Source organism: Phragmites australis, chromosome 5 (genome assembly GCF_958298935.1).
Source record: "Phragmites australis chromosome 5, lpPhrAust1.1, whole genome shotgun sequence".
Taxonomy (NCBI): Eukaryota; Viridiplantae; Streptophyta; class Magnoliopsida; order Poales; family Poaceae; genus Phragmites; species Phragmites australis.
Window position 1 is genome coordinate 485944 of NC_084925.1, and position 23960 is coordinate 509903.

At 44.4% G+C, this 23960-nt stretch overlaps 3 protein-coding genes across 3 annotated transcripts; all 3 read left to right on the forward strand.

Moving 5' to 3' along the window:
* The first annotated feature begins 800 nt into the window (after positions 1–800).
* Positions 801–2290, forward strand: LOC133917341 (L-lactate dehydrogenase A-like). Its single transcript, XM_062361244.1, has 2 exons — positions 801–1650; positions 1751–2290. Exons 1-2 carry the CDS (start codon positions 1036–1038, stop codon positions 2195–2197), a joined length of 1062 nt encoding a protein of 353 aa, XP_062217228.1. The 5' UTR covers positions 801–1035; the 3' UTR covers positions 2198–2290.
* Positions 2291–6652: 4362 nt separating this feature from the next.
* Positions 6653–9590, forward strand: LOC133918188 (BAG family molecular chaperone regulator 7-like). The gene is made up of 3 exons (XM_062361932.1): positions 6653–7595; positions 7936–8211; positions 9113–9590. The coding sequence occupies exons 1-3, from the start codon at positions 6867–6869 to the stop codon at positions 9314–9316; spliced, it is 1209 nt and encodes a 402-aa protein (XP_062217916.1). The 5' UTR covers positions 6653–6866; the 3' UTR covers positions 9317–9590.
* A 1765-nt stretch (positions 9591–11355) lies between these two features.
* LOC133917283 (vacuolar protein sorting-associated protein 27-like) lies at positions 11356–12315 on the forward strand. Its single transcript, XM_062361196.1, has 5 exons — positions 11356–11427; positions 11604–11660; positions 11789–11855; positions 11925–12133; positions 12205–12315. Exons 1-5 carry the CDS (start codon positions 11356–11358, stop codon positions 12313–12315), a joined length of 516 nt encoding a protein of 171 aa, XP_062217180.1.
* Positions 12316–23960: the final 11645 nt, after the last annotated feature.

Below are 23960 nucleotides of genomic sequence, written 5' to 3' on the forward strand. Positions count from 1 at the left end.
CCGTACTTGCCCAGGAGGAAATTGAAGAAAATGAAACACACGACACATTAGATGAAGAAGAGGAAGGAACAAGGAAGAAGGCCCCATGCATGAGTCCATTATATTGTGTTGACGCGACGGTGGCCTTCTCCGACCCGTACGTTGTCTCCAAGAAACATCATATCGATCCATCGCTGGAGGATTTGCAGCACCTGCCTGCCTGTGACTGCAGGCTCCTTTCTTTCTTTCAACGCCTTCTTCTCCAAGTGTCAATTTGGGCGGCCATACTACTCGATCTAGAAGAGAACCCAGATCCGATCAGCACGACTAATTATATTATAGGAGTATATGCTGGTCCGATCTCTAGCTCATATAATATAAGCATCCATCCACTTGATCGAGCTGAAAGAAGGTCGGTCACATTTTCTATAAAAAGGCGACGACAGTGGAGTGGAGAGATTCCGAAGCCCCCTGATTCTCCCTCCCATGCTCCAAAATACACATTCAGTGGGTTTTAGGGCATATCTTCAGTGGTTTTGACCCATACGTTCTCCTTCATATCTGATAACCTACCTACCTACCTTCGTAAGCACATGCATCTATAGAAATTTCAACACGACGTTTCACAATTTAAAAGGAAAAAAATAATGCATAGCATTTGTTTCATTACATAAATTTGATACCATTAACGCGGTACACTACAAGTAGCGCCGCCGTGATCGATCATACAGTACAGATCAGAGCAATGCAAATAAAACCGCCACGGTAATGCCTTTGTTTGGAAAGTTGATACCATTAACGCGATCATTGTTTCACTAACAATAGTCAAGTCATGCTTTTTGAAAAGATTATTAGGGCAACAAGCAATAACGTGGTGCAGTGGTACGTAACTGGTAATCGGTTTCCGTGGGTTTAGTTTATAAATAGCTGCCCTTATCATCATCTCCTGATCATCCACGACCCGATCGAACACCAGCCAAATAAGCAATCAAGCTCCCCGATAGATTAGGCACCCACAAACACTTCCCGTTGTTCCTGTAATACTCCATCAAGAAGATGAGGAAGGCGTCGTCACTGTCCCAGCTGGGTTTCGACGCGGACAGCGCGTCGTCGGGCTTCTTCCGGGCGGTGGCTGACGGACCTTACACGCCGACGTCGCACCGCCGTCGTCTGACCAAGGTGTCGGTCATCGGCGCGGGCAACGTGGGCATGGCGATCGCGCAGACCATCCTCACGCGCGACATCGCGGACGAGATCGCGCTGGTGGACGCGCTCCCGGACAAGCTCCGGGGGGAGATGCTGGACCTGCAGCACGCGGCGGCGTTCCTGCCGCGCACGCGCCTGGTGTCGGACACGGACCTGGCCGTGACCAAGGGCTCCGACCTCGCCATCGTCACTGCTGGCGCCCGGCAGATCCCTGGGGAGACCCGGCTGAACCTGCTGCAGAGGAACGTGGCGCTGTTCAGGAAGATCGTGCCGGCTCTAGCGGAGCACTCGCCGGATGCGCTACTTCTCATCGTCTCCAACCCCGTGGACATTTTGACGTACGTGGCGTGGAAGCTGTCAGGGTTCCCGGTCAACCGCGTCATCGGCTCCGGCACCAACTTGGACTCGTCCAGGTTCCGGTTCCTCCTCGCCGAGCACCTCGACGTCAACGCGCAGGACGTGCAGGTCCGTCGTCGATGGAACACCGTACCTATTGTGTCAATTACTAGCAGCTAGTAATGTGGTGTGCGTGTTTAATTACTGATCAGTATATATATGTTTGCAGGCGTACATGGTGGGAGAGCACGGTGACAGCTCGGTAGCTATCTGGTCGACGGTGAGCGTGGCCGGGATGTCGGTGCTCAAGTCTCTGCAGGAGAGCCACAGCAGCTTCGATGAAGAGGCGCTCGAGGGCATCCGCCGCGCCGTCGTGAACAGCGCCTACGAGGTGATCGGCCTCAAGGGCTACACCTCCTGGGCCATCGGCTACTCGGTGGCGAACCTCGTCAGCTCCCTCCTCCGCGACCAGCGCCGCATCCACCCGGTCTCGGTGCTCGCCAGCGGATTCAACGGCATCCCGGAGGACCGCCAAGTCTTCCTCAGCCTCCCCGCTAGGCTCGGCCGCGGCGGCGTGCACGGCGTCGTCGACATGGAGCTCACCGAGGAGGAGACCAGGAGGCTCCAGCGCTCGGCCAAGACGCTCTGGGAGAATTGCCAGCTCCTCGGCCTCTAGTTATCTCATCATGTCTTCTCATGGTGGGTACGCTACGGTCGTGATTCCCGAGCAAGCTCATGACAATCAATAATCTTTTCAGATTTAAAACGTTTTATAGCTTCGTTTCACTCGACGTGTTGTCTATCCGATCGTTCAATCGTACGTCTATCTTTTGATTTGTATTTAATCAGAGATTTTTGTCTTACATGCACCACAAAATTGTATATGTCATTACTATAGAAAAATATTATTCACTTGTGGATTAGTTTTTTTAGCCTGTTGTTGTCGAGTGAAACATATTCCTATTTTTACTCAATTGAAAATTAGCAACTCCCTAATCTTTTTACTAGTATCTCAATAAAAATAGTTCGTTGTCAAAATAAAGAGATCCATCCGTGATGTATGGAACATGCATTTGGTTCATCGTGTGATGTAACTAATAGTTTGCCCAAGGATAGTACATACGTCTAGAGTCTTGACACGATGCAGTGCACACACTGCTGTGCTGTGCATGTATTCAGTTTGTAAAGTACAGTTCAGGCTCCATTAATTTGGAGTAGGAGGCCGACTCATACAAGCATCGAATTGTTTGTTACTAGAATTTCAATCTTCACTTTGCGCATGCATATATATAATATACTGCGGGCTTGCATATGCTTATTATCCCAGGAATTTGCATCGCATTTGCTCCTAGCTCTGAATATAATGGTGAAACCTTAAGAGTTCAACAACTACCATCTGGATCATTAAACAAACCGTGCTTCAAAAAGAAAACGAGTTTTCTGCTTTGTGGTTTCGTCAAAGGCAGTGGGTTTTCACATTTACGATCTTTGATCTTTCGAATGTGACAAGTACAAGTTGTTCTTTCATCCCTGGGGCTCGGGTGGTGCTCATTGAAATCATGAGCTCAACTCTTATGTTCAAGAGGATGCTTCTTCTTGGCATCTCGTGACTAACAAAGGGAAGAAGAAGCTTTCCTATGTGGAAACTGTCAGGAACAATCATTCTGTTCTCAACAGGCTGCTCCTTTGACAGGGGGCTAACTTGGTGCCTTTGCGGCATGGCTCCTTCCAGCCACCTAAAGCGCCCAGTAAACCATATGAGCAATCTGTTGCTAATGCTAAAAAGACGTCGGTTTTTTATCGCATTTCTTTCTAGCGAACATCGATCTTTGATCGAATCAACAAGCAAGATGTGCAGGCTAATCTGAATGCAGAGAAGGCGGATCTGGTGAAGAACAAGGCGCTAATTCAATGAGGCAAATTCTAGGGTTTCAAATTCAAAAGATGTTCATTCAAATAACAAGTGGTGGGCCCATCGTCAACAGGACGGCCTGTCACGCAAGGTTTTTTTTTTTTGTTGATGCCTCTCTCTAGGGCACCGCCGACAACAGTGTCGGTCCAGGATTCGCTACCATTTGTGTGCTCGCTTGGGCCATATTGCCTTTTTTTTTTGCCGTTCCAAAGAAATTAACACGGGATTTTCTCCAAAAATCTTTCCCAAAGATACTTTTACTGATCGGTTGAATCAGGACGACTGGCATGGTTTTCGTATTGAGACTTGGTTTTCCAAAGGAGGCAATATGACTAGTGGGCCCTTCTCAATTGGTCCACCTGTACGTGAGGGATTTTCTGATTTGGAGTCGGTTACAATTAATTGGAACGAACCGAGGCAAATCCTTTTGCTCTCCTCGCCTTCTTCTCCGAGTACTACTCTGTGCCTCCATCGGAAAACCCCAACTGCCCTAATCCAATCTCCCCGGCCGCTGGTGATTGTCGTCAACTCCAAACTTCCTCGTCGCTAGCCATGGCATACCAGCGTGCGGACCTGCTGCCGTTCGTTCCACACAAGTATCACCACCTTTCTATTCAGAACAGAGAACCCATGGCCAGAGCGATGGTGATAAGAGCACATCCACGCAATGAAGATGTTGCCATTGTCACCATCCATCCAATGCCTCAACTTCAGGTTCTTTTTGGGAATGTTCGCTATGTTATTCAGGAGTTCTTGGTCCATCACATGCACGTGGCCGTAAAAGAAATTCAACCGTGTCCTTAAGGTCAAGCCTTTGTCAGGTTTGAGCATATGCGCGATAGGGATAGATTGGTCCACTCGAGCCCTCATCCGTATGGGGATGTAGAAATCTTTTTGGTAAAACATAATGAAGGTCGAAACTGGCTGGCTTTGAATTTTAATAGAGAGTGTTGGCTAATGTTGATGGGTTTCCCTCTAGATTTTTGGTCTCAAGAATATATAGAAAATGCAATAACCTCTTTTGGAAGGCTTATGGCTTGGGAAAAGGACTACTCCCACCTTGCCAGGCTCATCATCAAGGCTTGGGTAACTAATCTTGAGGACATTCCTCAATTCATTGTATTATCCGAGGGAGAAGGCTTTCAGGGGCAGTCATGTACAGTGCAGTGTGAAATTCTCCAGCAAGATTTGCTTAGTGTCTGCCAGTAGATGAGGATCCTATCCCTGATTTAGGTGGTGGGGAGAATAATCACCTTATGACTTTTTTAGATTTGGTCAGCATGGACAGGGGCCTCATATTCCTCAAAATCAGCAAGACAATGATCCAAATCCACACTAGCAGGACTACAGTCACTGGGCTCTTGGGCACCTTGCAGTGCTCCCTCACGCTGCTCCTGCTGCTCAGCTGGAAAATGTGCCTGAGCTAGGACAATTCTATGGAGGAGAACAAGTAGAAGCTTATCACAATGTTCCCGATCTTAATTAGGTAGCTGAGGAGAACATGTTAGGCATGGATGTGGATAATGTGCCTGATCATTTGCATCTGACGAGTATGGATGATCAACAGTTCATTCTTTCTATGGTCCCTTCAGTTTCTTCTGATGTGCCTGTTCTACCTGGCTTGAATGAGCCGATGGAATTGCCAGTTGATTTGGCCCTTCAGGATCAACAGTCTATTTTCATCTCCCAGGATGATCAGATGGTGGATTTAGATCAGATGGTGCAAGCCCATTATGGAGGTCCAGTTAATGTTGATTCTAATAGAGGCCCAGTTCTAGAAGCCCAAGAAGCTAGTCTTGTTCACAATATACAAGTAGGCCTCTTGCAGCTCAATGATAGCTTTGTGTTGAAATCTGGGTTTTTAGATTTCTCTCCACTGTCTGGAGGCTTAGAAGACTTTAGAAGGCCGAAGTGCAATGCTAATATGTATAGGCTCTGGGCTAAACACTTTGCTCCGGTTGGCAGTCCAAAATTGGCAGTTGATATTCCTCTAGATTGGTCCTCTTTCTTCACTGCTTCTTTCTCTAAGTATTTTTGATTGGGCTAAAAAGCTTCTTGCCTCTAAGCTTGGAATACCATCACTGCTACGGCTGATCAGTCATCTTCGCTCAGCTTTATGATTCCTTCTATTTGCCCTAAGGAATTACTACCCGACTATGTTCAGATGCAGGGAAATAAGGGCAAATCAGTGGTCTCTGACTATGATGACCTCAAATCAGTTATGTATACTCTTGTCAAACAACTTTGTCTCCAGGATGGTGCTTCCTCTAGCACAAGTGCTGCCCATGTTAAAAAGAGAAAATTAAAAAGCTGCAATGGTAGAAATTGAAGTGAGGCACAGTGTAAGAATCCAAAAACAAAGTAAGGGTTTCTAGAGGAATGTTTGTGGGGATAGGAATTGTTTTGCTTGAGCATAGAGCCACTAGTTTTATCTCCTAAGGTCATTTTAAGAACCAGGGTGAATCATTTTGTAAGATGGCGTCTAGTGTGCTATCTGATGAGGCCTTGTCTAAAAAAAAGGTCAAGGGAGTTGTGGTGAAGGTAAAGAAAGAGTAAAGAATTTAAAGATGGACATGGCCAACACCACCAAAAATCCATCCAATGCAGAGGAACCCTTCAAGATGCAAGATTAGTGCAGTGTGGGTTTGTTGTACCTTTGAGCTGGTTATTAACTTTTGTGGGAGAAGTGCCTCTTCTAGGATACTTTTCTCAGTATTTCAGACTTTTGTTTTTGTGACAGAATATTGACCCTTTCCTATCCTGTTTAGTAATATATGAGCTTCCTTTGTAGCCTTTAAGGTTTTATTTCTGGATTTTGGTGTTGTACTTTGGCCTCCTTAGAATTTGGTCCTCTTCCAGATTTTATGCTCTATGTGTTGTACCAGCTCTGAAAACGATCCTTCTCCAATTTTTGTTTTCTCTCTCGTCCTCATATGTTGTGCATATGGGTTGTGGTTCATCTGTCTTTGGTCTCAAATGGATTTACAATCAAGCAAATCATCTAGAGAATGGAAAATCGTATGCTGTAATATTCGAGGTATTAATGCAGAAAAGAAATAGAATGCAAGTAGGAATATATATATATATATATGTATATATATATATGTATATATGTATATATATATATACGTAGTTTTTTTTTGAAGCATATATATGCGTAGTTGAGTGAAGCTGTCTAGGTATTATGCGAAAGCTAGAATGCTTGTCTCGGCCTCGGGATTCCACCCGCCCGTTCTCGCCCGTTCTGTGTTACTTTGTCCCCTTCTCTTCCATCCCATGGTCGCCGGCGCCGGATCTCGTCCGTCCTGCGCTGCGGTTTCATCATGGAAGCCATTCCCGTTTTACCCTCTCACCATCATCAATCCGATCCCGCACGCCGCCGCAGTCTCACTCCTCCCTCCCCCTTCCCAAACTCGATCCACCGCCAGCCACCATGAGCCGCGATCACTTCCTCCGCCTTCTCCAAGACCCCTTTCCCCCCTTCCCCACCTCCTCCTCCTCCTGCCCCTTCGCCCCCTCCGCTTCATCCACCCACCACCGCTTCCTCCTCGACGATCACCCCTTCTTCCCATCGCCCACATCCTTCTCGTCATGCCCCCTCGGCTTCGCCTCCCCCATCGACACCTTCCATCTCGAGCTCGACCTCCTCCTCCCCAGTGCCACCCCCGCTCCCCCGTGCCCCGCCCTCGACCGTTTCCTCCTCGACGCCCTCGGCCACCGCGTCTCCGCCCTCGAGCGCGCGCGTGCTCCCCCCGCGCCCCGCCGCAAGTACACCTACGCCGCAGAGGCCAACGGCCGGAAGGTCAAGTGGACAGCCGAGGACAAGCCGGCGGGCGGGAGGAACCTCAAGTGGGAAGCCGAGCTCAAGACCCCCCACGACGACGGATTCGACCGCAAGTGGAAATGGGAGTCCAAGGCATCCGCCGACGGAGCCACCAAGGTCAAGTGGGCCAAGGAGGTCAAGGGCAAGGGATGGCTCGAGCCATGGTCGCACGCCTACTCCGTCGAGGAGGCCTACGGCGAGGACGACCACGAGCAGAAGACAGCCGCCAAGAAGGCAGACAAGAAAGTCAAGGAGGAGGAGGAGAATGGCAAGAAGAAGGGCGCCGTCGAGATCGTCCAGATCGAGGACAACACTGCGGGATGCGTCGCCATCAGGAAGGTGAGATTTTTGTGCTTGGTACGAGTATTAAAATGGGGCTCGATTTGGTCCAATGTGTAGCAACGGTTGGATTTTTAGGGTATTTTCGATTCTGGAGTTGAGTGTTTGATGAGATCTGTGGGGAATGTGATTTATTTTTTTAAGGATATATGCGAGGTTCCGGCTTCGATTTAGTGGCATCCGTAGGAAAAATTGAACTTTGGGTGGTGAGGTTAGTGACCAGCTAGGATCCTTTTAGGAGGGATTCTTAAGGGCAATGGCCAATGACTGTAATTAGCTTGAAACCTTTTGAATTCCTTTGCAATTTGCATCTGTACTGACTGCATGCTCATCTCCCAAGGCTTTTGAAAGGATTCACGGCAAGGGAAAGAGAAAGGAACTTTCTGCACATGATGCTGCATTGCTCATCCAGATGACCTACAGGGCTCACCTGGCCCATCGTTCACAGGTGCTCCGTTGCCTGCGCGATCTCGCAGTGGCAAAAGCCAAGCTGAAGGAGATTAGGTCCTTATTCTACAACATCTCATACCGCCGCCGCATTGCACATGACTCTGAAGAGCGCCAGAGGTTCGCGGAGAAAATCATTGTCCTGCTCCTGACTGTGGATGCCCTTGAGGTAAATTCACGACCCATTCAATGCTACTTCACAAATGACTGGCAATATAAAACTTTTGTTCTGGTCAGCGTGTACTGTTGTTAATTTCTTGATTTCGGTTGTAGTTGGTAAGTACTGTTGTTATTATGATTGTTTACATAAGAATTCGATGATATGCACTGTGGTTTAGGGTGCCAGAAGTTATCTTGTTATTGATGTCATCAAGGACACTAAAGATCAAAGCAATTTTAACATGCTCTGCTGATTTGTTGTTATGATATCTTATACGAAACACGTACAATGCCTAAAAAATGTGAAACATGTGCAAGAATTAACTTCTTGTTTGCACAATTGATTATACGCTATGATGGACAAATGTCATACTTCCTTTGGCATAAACAATTATTGTTCTTGTATGATTATATTTGCTCTTCTTGGTATCCCCTGGTAATTCATTTATGCTTAGCAGTAAGAGTGTTAAGCCTTTATGGCTCTTAGTTAGAATCTTTTGTTAGTACAAATTTCACACTATAGTTTGCTTGTACCGTCAAATGTTTGTTGTTATATCCCCCTGTTTTGGCCACTTCATAATTTTCCATGCACCTTTATGCTTGCCATTTATGTGGCGGATCACAATCTAAGGACAGAATTGCAAAGAATTTCCAATTAATGTTCATAGTTAAGGGCTTGTTTTGAGGATATGAAATATGATTACTGAGACTGCATCACCCTCAATGCTCCTTTTAAGGTTTCTTCATATTAATGGAAAGCGGAGAATATATGTGGCTGCATAAAAATAAAACTTTTTTCTTTCTGAAATTCCTGTTCCTCTATGTCATTCATCCAAATAAACGAAAGAAGAAACTATTTGATGAATAATCAATCCCCTTATGTTCCCAATCCATTCCCCTGTGCTTACCAGGGACCAGACTACATGGTTCGCAATGCAAAGAGATCCATGCTTGATGAACTTGAGGGGATGCTGGAGATCGTGGACCCTCAACCACCAGGGAAGCCAAGGACGCTCAGCCGCAGGAAGTTTGATCTCCCAGAAGGTGGTGCCATCCCTAAGGAGATGAGGAACGGTGTCAAGAATGTCATCAAAATTGTGGAGGAGGGCAAGTAAAAGGCACCAGTGGTAGTATGTTTGTATCGTGTCATGCCGGCTAGAGTATGTGCTGCCTCTAAGAACTTGCAAGATGTTTGCTAGAGCTTTGTGTTGTACTAGTATTTACTACTAGAATGATGTTGCTTGTGACGCAAAGCAGTATGTATAATCCATCTTATGTATGGGCTTGTGCTTAAGTATTTTCCTTTTATCTTCCCAGATGTCCAAGATCTGTGTAAACTGATCCATCATGGGGTGGTGAAACTGAAATGAATTAAATTAGCATCGTTTAGTTGCTGTGTGTGACTTTCTCTGTAATTTGGTCTCCTGTCATCGTAACTTGATGTGCTCTAGACGTTCGTTATATGCTTGGGATATTATTCCCAGATACCCCTCGCTCGATTTAGAGCGACGGCGGCGAGCCGGTAACGATCCCATCGGAAAGCAGCAAACTTCCCGTGCGAGGAGGAGATTGAGGATGCTGGGAGGAAGAGAGACCGCAGTAATTTTGGGGAAAGGGAAGCTGGGGGAGCGGCGGTGCCGAGGAGGAAGAACTAATGTTAATGGTCTGTTGTTATTACTGCTGCTTAAAACAATATCAAACAGTGATGTACTAAAGTAGTTTGGTTCATTGGTTATGATCTATTGCAATTGCAGTTTGATATTTGCATACGGCGAGTCTATTCTGCGTCTAGGTACAACAGTAAACTACGTTGCGCCATCCTCAGTTGTTACAGTCATCTTTGCACCACCCCAGTTACGACTACGAAACTAATCAGTTACGCGCACATATAGGTGAGTTACAATCACATGATAAAAAGTGTATAATTAGGAGAAGTATTGTAGTTTACTGTTGCGCCACCCCCAGTTATGATTAAGAAAATAGTCAGTTACGATAGCACAGATAGTTGAGTTATAATCACATAACAAAAAAGTCAGTTACGATAGCAATTATACTGTTTTTTGGATCGTGACTGGGGTGTGCGTAGAGGTGACCTAGTTGCGATCACAATTACGACTAAGAAAATAATCAGTTACGACAACACAGATAGTTAATGTACGATCACATGACAAAAAAAATCAGTTACGATAGCAACTATATTGCTTTTTTGATCGTAACTAGTGGTGTGCGCAGAGGTGGCCCAGTTGTGATCACCTGACAAAAAAATGTATAATTACGACTAGATAAGGTAACCAGTTACGATCATATATATTTGTAGTAAATGACCTATCTTGTGGGTCGCAACTATACTATTTTTTGATCGTAACTGCGAGGTGGAGCAATAGTGAACTACAGTGCGCCTAGACACATAATAGATATACAGTGTGTGTGTAGGTAAAGACTTGTTTCCGAGCGTGCGTACTCCGCCGTGCTCGCGCACACGCTCATATCCGCCGTCTGCTATGCATCCATCGACACGCGCGCGATAGTGCTTCGGCCTGGATGTGGAGCACGCCACACGGCACCCGTACGGTGCCCACCTGACTCGCTCACAAGCCTCAAACTTATCCTCCCCTCGCTTGTCCCCTTTGGCCTTTGCCAATATCCCCTTTTCCAACTAACACCATATAGCAGCTCATCTGCTCACCGACAATGAGCTCCCACTGCTGGCGTTGTAGCAAGAGTGCTCGCTGCTTGGCTGCCACTACCTCCATGTCTTCCACTCCGATGCCTCTAGATCTGCTCTCCGGTGTCCTCCCCCTCACCTTATCCCATCCGCCCAGATCCCCTTTTCCAACCAACACCACACTACCGCTCGTCTGCTCACCGACGGTGAACTCCCACTATTGGCGCCATAGCAAGAGGTCCCACTACTCGCCTGCTACTCCCTCCATGTCTTCCACCCGACACATCTAGATCTACTCTCCCGTGGTGAGCTATCGCTATTGGCCCTGTAGTAAGGGGGGCCCGCCGCTGCTAGCCTCGTAGCAAGAGGGGAGCCAGGCCGCAGGACATGCTGCTCTTCTATGACACGGGCTGCACCACAGGCATCAAGCACCGGCAGGAGGTGACGGGCATGGCCGTGCCTCCCACGTTGTGCGTCGTATGATCGGTCATGGAGACACCGCCGCCGTTCCAGGAGTCCGCCCACTGTGACGTCTACCACTGCCCTTCTCCACCTTCTGCCGTCACATACGACCCCCCCCCCCCTCCTTCTATCTCTCCAAAAAATTGTCTGATCCCTGAACCGAACTCGTTTCGGTGTAAACTTCTCCATCCTCTGGCAGCAAATCGGATCGTAGCTCGGCTGGTTGTAGTAGTGGAATACCATGACTCTGACGATTTTTTTCTTTACTTTGGTAGCATCACTGCCACAACTGCTGGAGGATGCTCTGCCACGAGCACTCTTCGTACCACATGGTAAGCAACCAAAATCATGGGCATTCTCTACCAAAATTGTGTTGCCTCGAGCTGTGGCAGTGCCTTAATAGCTGGGGTTGCGAGGTTAAGGGACCAGGTGTTTGACACTCTGCATTAACTTGTTTTAGGCTCTGCCGCAGTTCAGAATATACACAAACGTCAGGGTCTGCTATGATTGCTTCAACAAATCCTCAAGGTAACCCCTGTTATCAGTTATCCTGATATATGGAATCAGATTTTGTGACTATTGTCCTATGTGGTTTTGCATAAATGGATGTTCCGATAATTTGGGTCCAGCTGGGAGCATTTCTAGTGCAACTGAATCCTTTTCAAGTCTAAATTTGGGTAAAGAGGATGCTTCCTCACCTACAAAGAATTCATCAGTTCAAAACACGACAGTCCTTATCGAGTGCAAATGTGGGATGCCTTTGTGCATATGCGAAGCACCAAAACCGAAACTAGCACCTATTAAGGTGGATGACAAGCCATTTTATTTTTATCAGCACTTTGCTTAGATTTGCATCTGACTAATGATCCTATCTAGCAGAATGTCAGCAATGTTTCCTCCTCAACCACACAATCGAACCTGAGACCAAAGAAACCTACTAGCAACCAACAGAAGGGTTCAACTTTGCATGCAGCACACCCTACGTGAGCATCGACATGTGTTCCGGCACCGGAGCAAGGGGCACCCTAACTCCAAGAGGCTCCATGGGGAGTGTGCCGTGGCGACAACGATGGGGACTTTGTCCTGGAGCTGGTGATCAACGGCGTCAGCGGTTAGCATGCTCGTGCAGCATTTTGATATTCTCATTTGGGCAATTTAGGTTAACTTGTCAAGCATTTCTTAGATTTTTTTTTAGTTTTTCCTATGATCTTATGTGGCAAAAGAAATTGCTTATGCATGGAAGAAGAAGTGCTCACGAATTAAACAAAAATGCTTCTGCATCATCACCATAATAATTTTGCACATTCAGATGAGTATCCTCTAGTGATAGCCTCAATTCTGACACTATGGGCATCTATATCCCTGTTGCATCATAACTTGCTGCACCAAATTGATTATAGTTTGTAGAAGAGCTTGCTCTAGCTGGTTGAGTACAAAAATGTAGGTTGAAATCTTCATTCAGTTCTGTAATACTGAAGTTTGCAGTTTCATAAATAGGTGCTAGGTTCAAGTCAATCTGCAACTGCAAAAATGAAAAAAAATATAATTATTAAAAGCATTTCAAGAATGCATTATAAGACCTTTTAGTTTCTATTGGAAGCAAGTTTTACACTGCACTCTAGTCTCTTTTTTTTTAAATAAACTTGCCAAGGATATATGGTATATGTAAAAAAACCATCCTTGTGTTTCTTTTACTACTGTGTTCATTAGCAGCAAAGGTTGTGTTCATTAGCAGTTTTTAAATCCTCATAATTTTGTTTTCTAGATTCAATCGAAGAGCACATTTGTGCATTTTTTGCTGGACAATTTTCAATTTCTCATAATACAAGCATTGATTGTGCAAACGCTCAATTTTCTATTTTTATAGGCCCAACCCTTTTGGCAATGCAGTAGATCAGCGGTCAAGCCAAAGTAATACAAAACAAGTTAATGTTATGGGATTGTGTTCTTATGTTGTGCAAGTCAAACAATCTTTTTTGTTTTTTTCTTACTGCCACATTTTTGTTCTAAGGTACTGGAGCAGATTTATTGTTTTATGTTGGTATGCAATTTTTCAACGGATTAGAAGCATTTTAAACGAATTAGAAGCATTTGTCAACATGGAATTGATTTCTTTGGTGATGTTCAGTGTTTGCGTTTTCTAATGCTAGAATTTACTACTTTTCTGGAGACAAAGATTGACAGATCTCATATCCACACACAATCGCTAAATGATGCCCTTAGGAGTTAGGTTCAAAAGTAGTATTGTGTATTTTTAAAAGTAATTTTTTTATTTCATCATAGGCCCTTTTCCAATTAGGGGGTTTGCGGACGGAAGTGCATTTAGATGCATGTGTAAGCGTTAACTAGACCCCCCCCCCCCACATATATATATATATAGTTCGTACTCCCGGAAGTACGTGCTCTCTTCTATAATATACCACATAAATAAACTGGATATATTCCTTTATCACTATAAGTATACTTATATACTCATTTTAAGATGCTCTAATGTAAATTACATGAAAAAATTGAAAAGAAGTCCATCAATTTTAATAGATTTTGATAATACCTTTATATTTATACATAAAATGTAATATACTAAAAAAATATGTACAAACTACTAAAAAAATATACATACCACTTGGATGATCTTATATACTCACATACTCTATGTATATACTATTTATCATATAAGATACTTTCTATATTATAAGATATGTATGTGAGAGTTACATATCTGCAGAAAGAAGACATTGTTCAGATCCGCCAGCTTGTAGTATTTGCCTTCCTGCATATGCATGGCTGATCACGTAGTAGAGACTAGAGTCTGGTGTTGTTGTTCTCTTGTTTTTTAAGATATTTTTATATATAGAATAACATTACAATAAATTTTTTCATATATGATATGTTTACTCCCTCAATTTTAATTAATGGCATATAAGCTATCATCACACTTATTAAATTAAAACTTCACTTTCCAATAGCCTTTAATATATAAACTATAATAAAACATCATCTTAAAAGGCTAAAATGACATCTATTTAAAAATAAAATAAAATTCCTAAAATAACATCCATTTAAGAACAGATAGTAGTATTTTATTTGGCTTGCACTCAATATCGGGCGCAAGAATGGTTAAACAAGTGAATTATTGGGGATCAATTATTAGAGAATCAACACGCCAATTAGATTGCTGGATTAAAGAAATATAATCATTGGACTTAGATTACACTGATGGTACTAACGACCTGACTATGACATGACACGAGTCATCTTATGACGCTCATATATCAGAGAAACATTGCATCTCAAAGGCAGGCAGGCAGGCAGGCTATTTGGTCAGAAAAGGTTTAAGATGAAATACATCTATTATATATATATTAAAAGTTCAAGATTTGGAGCGATTTCAAGGGTCAAGTGTTACACTTGATTTTCATATTTCTCAAATCTCTAAAATTTTCTCATATAAGTTGCTAGATTAAATAATTAGAATAGAGAAAAGCCTTATTTTCTAAATTTAAATTCAAATTTGAATAAGGTTATTAATTATTTGTATGCATTCATGCTGAATAATAGGCATATAGGTTTTATTTTGGCCTTTGGATTTTATTTGGTTTTCTTGGATTTTATTTGGGCTCATTTGGAGTTTACTTGAATTTATTTGATTTTAATTTTATTTCCAAAATACCAAAATGCTTTCATAAGCTCAAAATATTTTTATTTGGCTTCTAAATGCTTTCAAAAAGCTTGGTGGTATTTTTTCTAGAATTTTTAGGCTTCAATTGATATTTTATTTGATTTTATTTGCTTTCCTTTATTTTATGAAGTTCCCAAACCCAAAAGGAAAAACCTAAACTCTCTCTGGGCCGCCCCTCTCTCTCTTTCTGGTCCAACCCCCTCTCTTTCTCTCCCTGGCCCGCTCTCTCCCTCGGCTTGGCCTGCCAGCCCTAGCCAGCCCGCTGCTCCTACCGCCTTCCTTCGCCTGGGCTGCGTCACCCCGATCAGCCCAGTCCAGCCGGTCTGCCTCAGCCCAGCTCCTCTCCCCGCCTGGACCCAGCCATGTTGGCCCGTCTCCGCACGCGCACACCCCAGCCCAACTCCCACTACCTCGTCGTCCACCACCAGTTGGAGCCGTTGTGCGTCGTCCGAAACAAACCCAGCACCCCCCCCACGCCAATCCACCCAAATCCGAGCCATTTTCAAAGGGGAGATCGTCTAGAAGTTTGCCAACGAGTTCAATGAGGTCTCCTCTGTAGGGATCGGTGACGTCCTAAGAGAGGGTGAATTAGGACACTTAGAACTATTTTGGCTCCAAAAACAACACAAGACAAACATATATCAAATTCTATCTAAATGTGTTCTAGGTTTATCTAGTGTGTCTACTCTACAGATCAAATCGCTTGCAACCTATCTAAGAAGGTAAATTGCAAGTAAATGCGGAAACGTAAATAAGGTAGAGAGAGCAAACTCGGCATAAGAATTTTTTTCCATGGTATCGATAGCATGAATGCCACCCCTAATCAACGTTGGAGCTCTACAAAGGATATGCTCCCGGTCGGCACATGGTCACGGCTCAATTCACAAAGACAAGGCCTCCACCCAGATGAGCCACCAAGGCAAGATCTCACCACTAGCCTCTCTTCTGGTTCCTCGCCGCCGTGATCACTTCAGAGTTTGAGCCACCAAGGCAAGGGTCTCCGCGTCCCCGCGTCCCCGTACACGCTTCTCGTCGCCGTTTCACACCAAGTCGGAAGGCTAACAAGCTTGAGCAACTCCAGCTCAAGCTGCCGACGAGTCACCAAGACTCCAAGGCATCGACGTACCAAGAGGTACAAGCTTGGATCACTCCTTGATCCACTCTCTAGGCGGCAATCATCTAGCACTAATCACTTTCTAGACCTTGTGCTTAATTACCTTGGATGATCACTTTAAGCACTTTAGTGGCTTCGATGTCTTCTTAGGTGTATATGAATTTCTCTAGACTCTAGCTGTACGCCACACCATCAAATGAATTAGTATTTATAGCCTCAGACCCGCGCACTAGCCGTTAATCCAACGGCTCTGAAATGCTGTTAACACCGGAAGATCCGATGAGAACAGTAGTACTAACACCGGATCATCCGATGAATACACTCTCACAAACTAGCCGTTGGAGCCCCACTCAAGCCACTGTGAACACTGGACACTCCGGTGTATACTGCAACATCATCACCGGACATTCCGGTAAGTATACCTTAGCCATCCGAGCCAACATCTTCTCTGTGTAAATTACTACAGTTGTTAGGGAACGGGCAAGCTACGCTAGCCTAAAACAAAAAATTTCTACCGTATTCACCTAGAAAATCATGCTAGTAGAAGATCATAGATCGTTACCACTCGATACACAATACAGCGAAAGAAGAGTTGGAGTAGACCGTTTCAACGTCATGTGTGTCAAACTTCTCGAGCAACTTCTCGATCAGATCCGCGACGAGCCCCGCGCAGGTGGTCACGCACATCGACCAACTTTGAGCAGGTGGTCGTGCTTCTCGACCAACTCCGAGCAGGTGGTCATGCTCCTCGACTAACTCTGAGAAGGTGGTCGTGCAGTTCGTCACGGTTGGCGACCAGTCCCGAACACGTCGCGTTCAACTCGTCAAGAAGATCAGTGCCACAATAGCAGCAGCGCCTCTACGGTATCCACACGTACTGAGCAGAAACACCAAGTGTCGATGTGCTAGCACCACACGCGTAGCTAGAGTTTTGGGAGATCGTGTGGAAGGCTGCGGCTAGGGTTTCAGAGTGGCTCAACCTCAGCACACCCTACCCACACCTCTCCTTATATAGAGCTCGCCAATGGGCTCCCAGGTTGGAATCCCTTTAGGACTCTAATTTCTCATGGATCACAATCCAATTAAAACCCATATACGAATCCAATTCGTATGTTTTGTTTCAACCCATTAAGTGTGTGACCCGTTAGGTTCATGTACAAACGGCTACGACTCGGAAACCCTTTTCAAACCGAAATCAATAGCGGTCCCTAGCAGGATATGTTGACTCTCGAGTATACATAAAAGATCATATCGGCTGAACCTTGATATACACAAGCACTGATCCCTTCGCCTCATGATACCAGTCAACCTCAAGGCGAGATACGTGCCACCCTTGTGATAGCTCGACCATTCACTCAAATTAACTCTTTAATCATATTGGCATGGTCATACACTTTTTCAATCCAACTACCTCGAGGAATCCAAAGATATCTCTCCCGTTATCAAGGAAGGGCAAATTCTATCTTGATTGTTCATACGCCATGACATGTTTCATGACAAACCCAAAAAATAGCTTTATAACTACCCAGTTACGGAATAGCATTTGGTAGCCTAAAAATATGCCACTACACATTCTGGGAATCAATGACGATCTCAGGTATAAGGATCCTACAGGTACACAATTTGAGATTACAACTAATGGCATATCATAAATAACAATCCCAACAGTATCTCAAGGTGGGTCTATCCAACATCATATTCTCTAACATAAATGTCTACATTATTGACCTGGTATCTCTATACCTATGATCCATGAAAAGTGATCGTCAATCAATACATGTACTGGTCTTATGTATCATCACAATGATATGCGACCAGGGATCGACTAAGTATAACATCATGATATAAACAAAGAGTTTCATGAACAAATCACATACTTGCCAATCAATATAAATGGTAGCTATTCTTGAAATAACACATTATTCGGTAGTACATGAACATAGACGTGTGATACAATCATCTCTATGATTGCCTTTAGGGCATATCACCTTCATCGGTGCCTTCTTCGGTGCTTATCAATTCATCACTGGACTATCCAGTGAGCAATCCTCAGCCATCCGAGCCAAATGCAACCCTCTCTGGAAAATATGCTTTGGTGTACACATCTTCTTTACCACCAGACCATCCGATGGCTCGAGCTTCGTCTGTCTCTTTGTACTGTTCATTGTCCGGTGTATTTGTCCATTGTAGTCTTCTGCCCAGAACCAAATGCTCCGGTGTGTACTGCTTGTTGAACACCGGATCATCCGGACTGTTGATTTTCAACTTCAACTCTTGAAACTGCCTCTGCTGGAATTGCTCCGATGCTTCTGCCCATTTGACACCGGACCATCTGGTGAGGCAAAATTACCTCTATCTATATGCACTGTTCATTATCCGGTGTGTGCAACATATTCGACATCGAACCATCCGATGAGAACAAAAGTCCTGGGACTTATCTGATTCATCCAAACTTTGTCCCTACTTCTGTGGCTTCTTTATGTATTACATCCATGAGACCTACTAACATATATTCTTGGCAAACATGTTAGTCCCATTGAATATACTGTCATTAATCACCAAAATCACAAAAAAGGCCTAATAAGATCATTTTCCCTATAATCCCCCCTTTTGGTGATCGATGACAACACAACCAAAGCAAATGATATCAAATATAAAGATCATAAATGAGCACAAAGTCTTTCCATATTGCTTGGATGCATGTTCTTACCAATTAGTCTTGCTTGTTGTGGCTCCCCATTTCTCTATTATCACTATCTCCCTTGATCGACCTATGTAAGAGCTTCTCTTTTATCGATTTAGGCGTCTTATGTTGCTTCTAGCATCTTCTTCTTCTCTCCCTTTGTCAACTTTGACATTCCTAGACCATCTTGCTTCTTGCTACAATCTCCCTTATCTTGTTACTTGCTTCTTGCTTTGGTTATCCAAATTCTCCCCATTTGTCAACAATACCTAAAAAGGACTATACGCATATGTTGAACTCAAAGAGAAAAACATTAGAGTACATGGTATGGAGCTTCACAAATCGTGATCAAATTGAAAATATACCAATTAAATGGATATCACTACAAATGAATAATATCAATTGTAAGCTATGAAACATATGGATCATAATTTATGAAACTCACATAATATAATCTAAACTCCCCCTATATGTGTGCATATATATGATGAATAAAATACATGCACAACTAAACAATATGTCAAGATAGAAAATTTAAGCTATATTATGCATGGAGGTAGCTTAAATGAACTAAGATTTGACAATGATACTAATTGAAGTATTTGAGCATTGCATACCTTCGGGGACATGATGATTGCTCCATGAAACTATAAAAGATACAATTTGCAACACATATTAGTCCCAAAATCACAATCCATAGGGTAAGCTTCTCCTAAATGTGTGCATACAAGTGTTGAATACTTGTGAGATATATGCACTTATTATTGATAACAATGGGGATTTTATCCTATAGATTGAATCATGACACATAAAAGATATCAATTGTAAAATTAGTGACATAAAGGAAACATACCACTAATAAACCATATAGGTTGCTCATGGATAAGAGAGAAATACAAGCAACCTACCATATGAAAATCTACACTAGATATTGCAATAAATTGAAATAAGCATATGTAAACCTGGTCAAGGTAAATGAGCTACATCGAATGAAAGGATTTTGCAACTAACTTCATTACCTCTTTTACCTTTGGATGAGAATTTGAGTATATGATATTTATGATCTTCATCAATGCACCCATCTTGTATACTTGACTTCTTTGCTTGAATCTTCACTTTATATTGTAAGCCAAGTCTCCAAATCCCCATAGCCGCTTCGGGGCTTCAAGTCTTCTTTAGAACCCAAACCAATTGGGGTCTTTCATTTTGATGATGACTTCCTTGGGCACCCAAATGGATTGTTTCCACCTCCGATCCCTTCTCCCAACCATGTGTGCAATCACCTTGCCATTGTTCTTCTTCTTGAGCTTGTAGTGGTTACTCTTGGTCTTGATCTTGATCTTATAGCTGGGCTTGGTGTAGAGGTTGGAGGTCTAGTTGGAGAGGTTATCTATCTTCTTTTTCTCCTTGATCTCCTTCTTCACTTGCTTGCATTGGAAGGACTTGTGGCCTTCTTGATTGCATTTGAAGTATGTCACGGTTGACCCCTCCTCAAGCTTCTTCATCATGAAAGCACAGTTATCTTGAGGAGATTGGACATATCTTTTGCCATTCAATCTCGCCAAGTCCTCCATGAGCTTCTCCACTTCTTGCTTTAGCTCATCATTCTCTTGTGCAATGAGTTCATTAGATTGTTCTATAATAACATTCTCAACACAAATCTCATTGCAAAGGGGAAAGCTAGATAAAGCATATAAATCATCACAAGAAGTGTAAGCATCTACCTTAAGATTATAATTAAAAAGAGAGTTAGATTGCTTCAAATAGACCTTAGTTTGAAATTTAATGCACTCAAATTTATCTTTAAGCTCTTCATGCTCCTTGTTTAGCAAATTTAATTTGCTCAATAATTGTTCATAATTAAAAACAAAGATAGCATGGATATCATTGAGAGCATTAAATTTTTTTAGTTCTTTAGAATATTTCTTTAAGGTAATTAGTTGCTCATTGATCAAAGAAAGGAGTCCATCATAGGAAGGAGAATCCTCATCGGATTCATCATCACTTACATCGCTATCCATACCTTTGACCATAAGGCACTTATGAGATGGCTTGTGAGATGACTTGTGTGATGATGACCTTGATGAAGAGTTTTTCTTGGATGGGAGGATGGTGAAGCTTTTATCATTTGAGTTTGACTCTTCATCATCGCTCGCCCATCTTCCTATGCTTGCAAATGCCTTAGCTTTTCCCATTGTCTCTCTCTTGTTCTTGGTCGTTTTCTTCTCCTTCTTGATATGATCAATTGTTTTGACCAAGTACTTCATGGAGATTGGATGATCAATCTTGGTATTGATCTTCTTGATGTTCTTCTCCACTTGTGATATGAGCTTGGCGACTTCGAGATTCATCTCTTCGTCGCTTGAGATGCTTTACTCATCTTCTTCATAGCTCTCTTCATCTTTATCTTCATTATCTTCACTCGACCTTGACTCTTGCTCTTGTCTTCTCATCCTTGCCTTCATGTGTTGACATTGAGATTGCTTGCTTGTAGGAGCAAGGTTCTTAGTGTCGGATGAGGAAGAAACTTCCACCCCCATGTTCATTGTCATCTCATGGGCGGTGATCTTGCCGAGCACTTGACTTTGAGTCATCTTCTTCATGTTGTTGTTGTCGTAGATGATGGAGACGATCAACTTGTACTTTGGAAGAAAAGCTTGAAGTATTTTTTTCACCACTTGATCATCTTCAATTGGCATCAAACATAACCCATTGATCTCATTAACAAGAATATTCAAATGAGAATACATATCATTAGCACTTTCATGTGATAGTTGCTTGATACCATTAAGCTTAGTAACAAGCACATGATATTTCTCATTGTGCTCATCCTTTGTAACTTCATATATTTCAATGAGATTAGTCCAAATATCATATATATTGCTGTGAAAATAAACACGATTAAATGCATCAACACATATAGATGATAAAAGGGTACTCTTAGCGAATGCATCTAATTGTCTTTCCTTGTTGGTGATACGAGGTTTCATCCCTTCCTCGGTGACTCTCCAAACATCCAACCCTCGAACTTGCAAATAACAAGACATTAGAATTTTCCAATAAGTGAAATTTATACCACCAAAAAGTGAAGCACTATGAGAATCTATCACAACCTCGAACGTCACAACTCTAGGATGTTAAGTCTATCAAGAGCACAAGGCTCTGATACCACTTGTAGGGATCGGTGACGTCCTAAGAGAGAGGTGAATTAGGACACTTAGAACTATTTTGGCTCCAAAAATAATACAAGATCAACCTATATCGAATTATATCTAAATGTGCTCTAGGTTTATCTAGTTTGTCTTCTACCGATCAAAGCGCTTACAACCTATCTAAGAAGGTAAATTGCAAGTAAGTAAATGTGGAAACATAAATAATGTAAAGAGAGCAAACTCGGCATAAAGATTTTTTTTTCCCGTGGTATAGATGGCAAGAATGCCACCCCTAGTCCATGTTGGAGCTCCACAAAGGATATGCTCCCGATCGGCACCTGGTCATGGCTCTTGAGCCGCCAAGTCACAAAGACAAGGCTTCCACCCGAATGAACCATCAAACTACCAAGGTAAGTTCTCACCACTAGCCTCTCTTCCGATTTCTCACCACCGTGATCACTTCGGAGTTTGAGCCACCAAGGCAATGGTCTCCGCGTCCCCATACACGCTTCTCGTTGCCGCTCCACACCAAGTAGGAGGGTCAACAGGCTTGAGCAACTCTGACTCAAGTTGTCAGCGAGTCACCAAGACTCCAAGACACTGACGTACCAATAGTGTCGGAGGGTTAGCTCCTGTCGCAGGGATCCTGAGGGACCCCTTTTTAGAGATTCGGCCGGGGGGATGATTCTGAATAAGTTTGCTGGAGAAATAAATGGTTGTAAGTGCGATGGCTGGTAGGGTGGAATGATCCAATGCAGAGAAGAGTAAATGCGCGGGGGATTTTTAGACAGGTTCGGGCCGCACTGCACGTAACACCCTACTCCTGTGTAGATGCTATAAATGACTTGAGAATGTCTCTCAGGAATGTGCTAGTTACAAGAATGTCTGTCTATCCTAGAGCCTAGGGCTCCTTGTTCTTCGGTTTCTATGTTCGTACGAAGGTGTTCTTCGACCTTCAGACTTCAACACCTGTTAGACTTCCTCAACCTTTCTTTGTCCGTGCTGCCGGCCGCTTTAAATACCCGCCGGCAGTAGCGTACCCCAAAAGGGAGGGCACGAGTTCCAAAGCGCCATAAATGGAAAGGGCGTCATCATAGCCTCTATGCGAAGTGACGAGGGTTGAAAACGCGCCCCGCGCCCGGTCTTTAGTCGTCATGATGGCGGTGGCAACGGGCGCTGTGGAGAGGGCCCACCGGGCAGCCGCAGAGCGGCCCGGCGTGCCCGCCCGGTCTTGTTCGCCTGCCACAGCAGCGTGGCAGACGGAACGCCTCGGGCCTTGCGACGTTATCCCGAGGCACGCCGGATGGCACGGAATGGGACCCGTGCATTAAATGTCCCGACGCCCTTCTGCCGGAATATGGCAGGAACTGACACCGAGCGTGGCTGGAGCAGTTGGAGGTGACAGGACACGCACGCTCTTAAATGCGGCATTGGGCCTTTCACCGGCTGACACCTGATCGCTGGACCCCTGTGGGGGCCACTGACAGGGGGTTTCCTGGGTCGTCGGGGAACTGAGTGCTCTGGGGTCACTGTTCACCTCCTCGAGCACTCTCTCCCGAGAACACCCTTTCTTGGCCCCCGGGGAACCGAGTGCTCGGGGGCCGCTGTTCACGGCCCGAGCACTCTCTCCCGGTATTGACTGTACGGAACCTCGGGGAACCAAGTGCTCGGGGGCCGCTTCCCGCAGCCCCGAGCACTCTCTCCCGGAACTACCTTCCTTGAGTTCTCGGGGTACTCGAGTGCCCGGGGGGGCCATTGCTCACAGCCCCGGGCACACCCCTCCCGATACTTGGTTCTCCTAGTCGTCCGGGGACTTGGATGCTCGGGGGTCACTGTTCACCTCCCCGAGCACTTCCTTCCCGATCACTTAGTCTTTGCATATCATCGGGGAACTCGGGTACTCGGGGACCACTGACTGTGGCCCCGAGCGCCCTCTCCCGGGACTTAGTCTTTTTTACCTCGCGGAGGTGACCCCGTGGGATGGCGCCGCGTGGCGGATTGCTG